Genomic DNA, 6,695 nt, shown 5'->3' with positions numbered 1-6,695 from the left:
TTGCTTCAGCAGCTGTTATGAAGTTTGTAAAAGATCGGTACCAATGAAGCCAATCTTGGGAGGCAGAAATTACATTTGGATCAGTGATGAATTTCTCTGGTCTAAGTAGTCTCCACATCGTGCACTGTGTTTATCAGTTTAGTGAAATAAATTGTAATACGCTGGCTTTATTTTACTAAACTGTACATTAGCAATGTAATATCCATAGAAGAACCAAAGTGTTTGTTACTATGGTTACACATTAGTAAACTATGAGTGTAGGGAATAAATAACCTATAACAGTAGATATTGCTAACGAAAGGTATAAAACATGGGACTTTGTAAGTGTCCCAAACGGAAGGTTACGAACCAGTTTTGTTTTGAGCACCGTGTTAATGTTTGTGAGCATTGCATGGTGACAAACCATCCCAAGTGTATAGTCCAATCATATCTACAGTGGCTTCAAGATAGTGATTACAATCCCATTTGTGAACTGTGTTTTCAGGAGCTGGCTGGAGAAGACTGTGTGCGGCTCATATGTTACCATGTATTCCACTGGACATGCTTGAACCAGTATGCTCGTGATCTACCACCGACGACTGCACCGGCAGGTTATTTGTGTCCTTCCTGTAAGGTTGGAATCTTCCCTGCACCAAACCTAGTATCACCTGTCGCTGATGTTTTAAGAGAGAAGCTTGCTGGTGTTAACTGGGCTAGAGCAGGTATTGGCCTTCCTTTGCTTTTCGAAGACCGAGATGAAGGAATTAGACAGAAGCTTAATGGAAATAAAACTCTTATGTCTAGTGTGACAGAAGACATTTTAAGTAACCAGAGGCCACACACCCCAGAACAAAATATAGTGTCAAGTTCCGAATTTGAACATAATCACTCAAGACCTTCAAGTAATAAGTTGGATAATCAACATTCAGTGGTTCACGTTGAGGATACATTGCCCACCTTCAGTCGGACTGATAGCTTTCCAGTTCAAGTCCCTCGCCGAGTTTTTGAAGCTGTCGATGAATCCAGAGAGACATTTGTTGACCATGATGAAAACAAGTATAAGCGACGCCCTGCATTCGAATGGTTTTCTATATGGTGGAAAACGGTTATTGGTCCATCACCTCGTAGACGCATTAGCCGAGGCCATCTGCATCGAAGCTACTGGATGGCAGTTCTCCTTTCCTTTATTGGGCTGTTGACCTTGATTACTCTCTTTTCGTGGCTGGGCAGGATGGCTACCGAAAATGATCACAATCTGGACCCATTACAGGATCCTAAAATTCGTATAAATGATCCAAAATAAGATGAAAATTATCAGGCTGTGAATGGGTTCTGACAGTGTGTGTTTACATTCAAGCCAGAATATACGGTACATGGCAGTTCTTCCGACAACATTGGGGGAATCGCCTGGCTTTTAACAATAAAACAAGCAAAGACCATGATAATTAAGTGAAAGAATAGTTAAAACTAAGAAATGCCAAAGGAAATGTGTTCAAGCTTAGTACCAAATGGGCAGGAAAAGGATGAAGTCCTAAGCAGTTCATCCGTCTCATCATTCAATTTTAACGTTAAAGTAGCCCAAGTAGCAGATTCCATTTTTTAAAACTAAGTTTTCTTGGTGTTTTAATAATTTGAGCTGAACAATTCAGAAAACATGTTGTAAAAGGAGCTTTTTCTTTGAAAAGTCACTGGAATTTTTCTTTTAATCTTGCTAATACTCATAAACTGTGCCTTAATGGAGAACATTTTCTTACTGTGCTGACGTGAGCTGTACTGGAATAACTTGTATTGTTTTATGAGCCATTTATGTATTAAAAAAAGAGAACCAAAATTTCAGCATTTGTTCCCAACAAATGAATGTGCATTAGCGACTACGAGTTCCATAGCTGAATTTACTAGCGCTTTGAATGACCTTACACATACTACAGGAATAATCAATTGAAGCCAAATCCCGCAGAAACTCAAACTCGTATTTTCCATGTTAAGAGCAAACAGGCTTCTAGGAGCCTGAACATCACATGGGGAGGGATCAAGCTGGCACATTGTGAGACCCCAAATATCTCGGGGTTACTTTATACCACACACTTTCTTATAGAACACCAAGAACAAAGTGCATGCCAGGAATAATGTGGTGCGTAAGCTGACTGAAGCAAGCTGGGGAGCACAGCCAGACACGCTAAGAACAGCAGAGTACGCTTGTCCAGTATGGTACAGATCTTGTCATACCAAAGAAGTAGATGTGGCAACTAATAAAAAGTGTCGCATCGTCACAGGCGTACACCACGATAAAAATTGTACTATCTTGCTGGCATCGCACCTACTGATTCGCCGTGAGGTAGCAGCTCACAAGAAGAACACATCACTAACATCCCAAGCTGCATCGACTCCAACCAGCACCACCACTGTTACGTTCACGCAACAGTTTATTGAAGACCACACAGAAACTTGAAGGAACACAACAAGCAAGCAAGACTCGCGTTGTGGCGAGCTAGGGTTGAGTACCTTGGCGAAGAATTATCAGTTGGACATATGGAGTACTTGGAGATCTTTAAATAGGCTGTGCTCGGATGTTACTATGTGCAAGACTAATCTGCAAAGTGGGGTTATTTGGTGGATTCTGTTTTGTGTGGCAGTAGTGACAGCTCATCTACTAGAATGTCATCTCTGTCCTGCCACATGTACGGAGAAAAAGCTGCTTGAGGCAACAAGGAGTGCGCTCGACGTCGCTAATTTCTGTTGCACCACAATCCGAACCTTTGGCGAACAGTTCATTTTTCTTGGAATTAAAAAAAAAAGTATAATTTCTGCTGGGCTGAGTGGCTCAAACGGTTGAGGCGCTGGCCTTCTGACCCCAATTTGTCAGGTTAGATCCCGGCTCAGTCCGATGGTATTTGAAGGTGCTCAAATACGCCAGCCTCGTGTCGGTAGATTTACTCGCTCTTAAAAGAACTCCTGCGGGACTAAATTCCGGCACCTCGGCATCTCCGAAAACCGTTAAAGTACAATAGTGAGACGTAAAGTAAAATAACATTATTATTCTAGAATTTCTTTGTACATCTTTGTGTATAACTCTGTTTCTGACACGATATCAATAAAAACAAACCACAGCTGAGTTTCACATTGCTAGAACTTCCTTATGCCGGTTTCGTCCATATTTTCTATCCAACTTCGCTAGATCATCTGCGTTCTCTTTCGACCCCTACGGCCCTAAGGTTTTTAAGACAATTTCTTATTCTCCATGACCTTTCTCTTACTTTTGCCGGTACCTTCATTCCTCGAAGGATAGAAACCCCAGGAGGTTATGGTGGTAATTATTATTTTAAGAAGAAGAACAAATGGGCAACCATATTCTCTTTAACACTAATCGGGGGAGGCGGGGGGAGGGAAGAAATCCAAAACTTCGAAAAGTGAAGGTATTGTCCAAAGGAGGACAGGGCCACAAAGGGCGTGAAAATTAGACTCCCTAGGCCTCGGAAACCTAATACCGTCGGGTTCGAAAAGGAACAAGGTAGACCAATGGAGGTAGGATAGGGAATTGGAAGGCGAGGAGACTGACGTAAGTGGAAGCAATGCCAGACTCAGCTAGGAGAACCGTGGTCACCAATCCACGCTCCCAAATTCAGAGCCCCCTCGTCCCTCTTTTAGTAGCCTGTTATGACAGTCAGGGGATACCTAGGGTGTATTCTACTGCCCCCACTCACAGAGGGTTGTGGGTAGTTGACTTGTGATAACTTACTTCATACTCAGCCTACGCTGTCAGTCTCCAGTGATGATGTGATGATCAACTTTCGTGCTCCCCGTACTGTTGAAATGAAAATCCACAGCCTGTTTCCAGTCATTCGACCGGGTTAGGAATGGAATGAATGAAGCCCCCATCTAGCGGCGAGGACAGGAATTGTGCCGGCTGCCGAAGCGTGTCGCACTCCTCTGGGGCAATGATTAATGAATGACAGATGAAATTAAGTGATATTGGAAAGTGTTGCTGGAATGAAATATGACAGGGAAAACCGGAGAATTCAATTCCTTCTTTACTTATTTTCACCCTCCCGCCCCTAAGTCGGTTTTCCAAAAACAAAAAGAATACATGTTTATTTAATTTTAAAGGAGATTGCCAAATACCAGTTTTCACGTCTGTAACATAGTTTTTTAGATATGTATTTTCATACAAATAACTCAACTAATTTGTCAATTCTTTCACCCACCTTAAGTGGATTTTTCGAAAACAAAAGAATACATGTTTCTGTATTTTTAAAGGAGATTCCAGATACAAATTTTCACATATGCAACATCTTATTTCTTGATACCGGTATATAAGTATCCTCATACAAAGATGTCAACTAATTTTTCAATTCTTTCACCCCATTTAAGTGGATTTTCCGAAAAAAATGGTATTTCTTTATTTTTAAAGGAGACTCCAAATACCAATTTCCACGTCTTTAACATCTTCAGGTTTTTAAATATCAGTATCCTAATCAAAATAATTCAACCCGCTTTTCAGTCCTTTTTAACTCACTTAAGTGCTTTTTCTGAAACAAAAAAATACATGTTACTTTATTCTTAAAAGAGATTAAAATACCAGTGTTCACGTCTGTAATATGTTACGTTTTTTAGATATACTGAAAATATGCTCATTTTAAAAATCCACCCCCCTTTTTCAGGTCCCCTTCAGTGGATTTTCCGAAAACAAATTATCTATGTTTCTTTACTTTTACGGGAGATTCAAAATACCAATTTATACGCCTGATGTATACATACTAGCTGATGTACCTGTGCTTCGCTACGGAATTCTCAGAAGGGCTGTCTTTATGGTTTTCCCAACTGAAGTTAACATAGGTCATTATAATGACGTCAGTAGGAATGTCGCGATAAAAAAAGCAATGTTATCATATGAAATACTCGATCAAATGTAAAAAAAAAACCTTACATTTCCGACTTTTAACGAACAGTACTACGCTGCCGACCTAACAGTCCAAAGTTCCTGAACTGGAATGACCAGGCCGAAGAGAGCCGCACCGAAACTACTATTTCACTCAGCGTGAATAAAATCATCTATGGCCTAGGCTGTAGCGACTTATTCCCTGACTTCATATACCGATTTTCATTAAATTCTCTTCAGCCGATTTTTCGTGATGTGCGTACAGACAGACAGACAGACAGACAGACAGACAGACAGACAGACAGACAGACAGACAGACAGACAGACAGACAGACAGACAGACAGACAGACAGACAGACAGACAGACAGACAGACAGACAGACAGACAGACAGACAGACAGACAGACAGACAGACAGACAGACAGACAGACAGAATATTGAAAGTTCATGACCAATACAGCATTGCAACAGAACAACTTGCCATAATACATAAATTCATAGGCATGTAAATGCTATAATGGAATGCGATCGTAGTTCTCAATCACACAAAAAGAAAAGTACTCTAAAAGGAACAAACGAACTTACTTGTTACAGGAATCTTGGCAGGAGACTGCCTTTCCATCCGTAGTGAAATTGGGATCTCCCTGTCGTCCACTGCTTCAGCCAGTAGGACTTCGACGATTTTTCTTTGGGCATTGTGGCGGACACACCTTCTTCTTTTTCTTCACAATAAATCACAACACATTCTGTAGATGAAGCGTAAGCGAACGACAGTTCGCATGGAGAGGGAGGTAGTGGATATAGGTTATGCAACATAGTTCGACGTTGATTGGTTCTCGCATAGGCTAGTCTACGTCTTAGGAAGTCGGAGGGGTTGAAGGCTTCGAGGTCAAATTGTTCCTTGTTTCTCCCGATGGAAGTTCCCCAGGCACTGATGACTTCCAAGAATTCCCGTTTTTGTTCGTGGGGTAAACAGAAATTGAGAATCGAGAAGATAATTCTGTCGAGCACATCAGCATCAATATAATGCATTGGAAGAAAACCAGCTTCTTTAAAACACAGTCAAAAGGCATCAAATAGGCAATTATACTCCAAATAGGCACAAACCCGTGAATGCACAATAAAACCAACGAAATCTAGCTAAAATGACCCTAAAACGGATTTATATCTCAAAAGCCTACGTTTCTGAACACAGGAATAAAATAGGCAAATTCCCATGTCTAGTTATAATAATATTGTATGATTTTAACTATTTGTGTTTTTAGCGTAAGTTAGTATTAATGGATCTTAGAATATGTGGAATTTTTTTGGATGTCAAGTTCGCTGGTGAAGAGACATACACGAAACATGCACGAATAATAATTATGTCAAGTTACGAATTTTATAATAAATACGGATAGAGCGGATCCAATAACTAACCGTGGTATTTTTCATCAGCCTCGGAGGCTTTTCCTATATTCTATTGTTAATAAATGGACATATTTGGCAGGCAGTTTGACGGGCGTACACCAATATGTGACGGCCACTGCTGCTTAAGAGACCACAGATGCTGAATTTAGCAAGTATCACACAGTGCTGTCTGTGATAATGAAATTATGCACCCTATTTCGACTGATCCATGCTGGATAAACTGCGGTACCTGGCAAGCGTAATACGCATAGTGGTAACATCTTCTAGTACACACTCTGTCGGATTACTACTTTGAGAAGTACAACGGGCCAACCATCCTCATTTAGTAATAATCAGAAGCAAAATACGGAGGTTCGAAACTTTAAAGAAAGAAAGAAAGAAAGAAAGGCGAGGACCACGAAGGGCGTGGAATGAAAGCCTCCCTAGGCAT

General features: G+C 40.7%; 1 protein-coding gene across 1 annotated transcript; it reads left to right on the top strand.

Annotated features, from left to right (window-relative positions):
- The first annotated feature begins 310 nt into the window (after positions 1-310).
- LOC136866842 (zinc finger protein-like 1 homolog) lies at positions 311-1,282 on the top strand. The gene has a single exon (XM_067143943.2). The coding sequence runs from the start codon at positions 311-313 to the stop codon at positions 1,280-1,282; it is 972 nt and encodes a 323-aa protein (XP_067000044.2).
- The last annotated feature ends 5,413 nt before the right edge of the window (positions 1,283-6,695 follow it).

The sequence above is a fragment of the Anabrus simplex genome, chromosome 3 (genome assembly GCF_040414725.1).
Source record: "Anabrus simplex isolate iqAnaSimp1 chromosome 3, ASM4041472v1, whole genome shotgun sequence".
Classification (NCBI taxonomy): domain Eukaryota; kingdom Metazoa; phylum Arthropoda; class Insecta; order Orthoptera; family Tettigoniidae; genus Anabrus; species Anabrus simplex.
This window is presented reverse-complemented; position numbering and strand designations above follow the sequence as displayed.

Bases quoted from the DNA above. Each gene is read 5' to 3' on its own strand.
- LOC136866842 (XM_067143943.2), top strand. From the start codon at position 311: ATGGGACTTTGTAAGTGTCCCAAACGGAAGGTTACGAACCAGTTTTGT.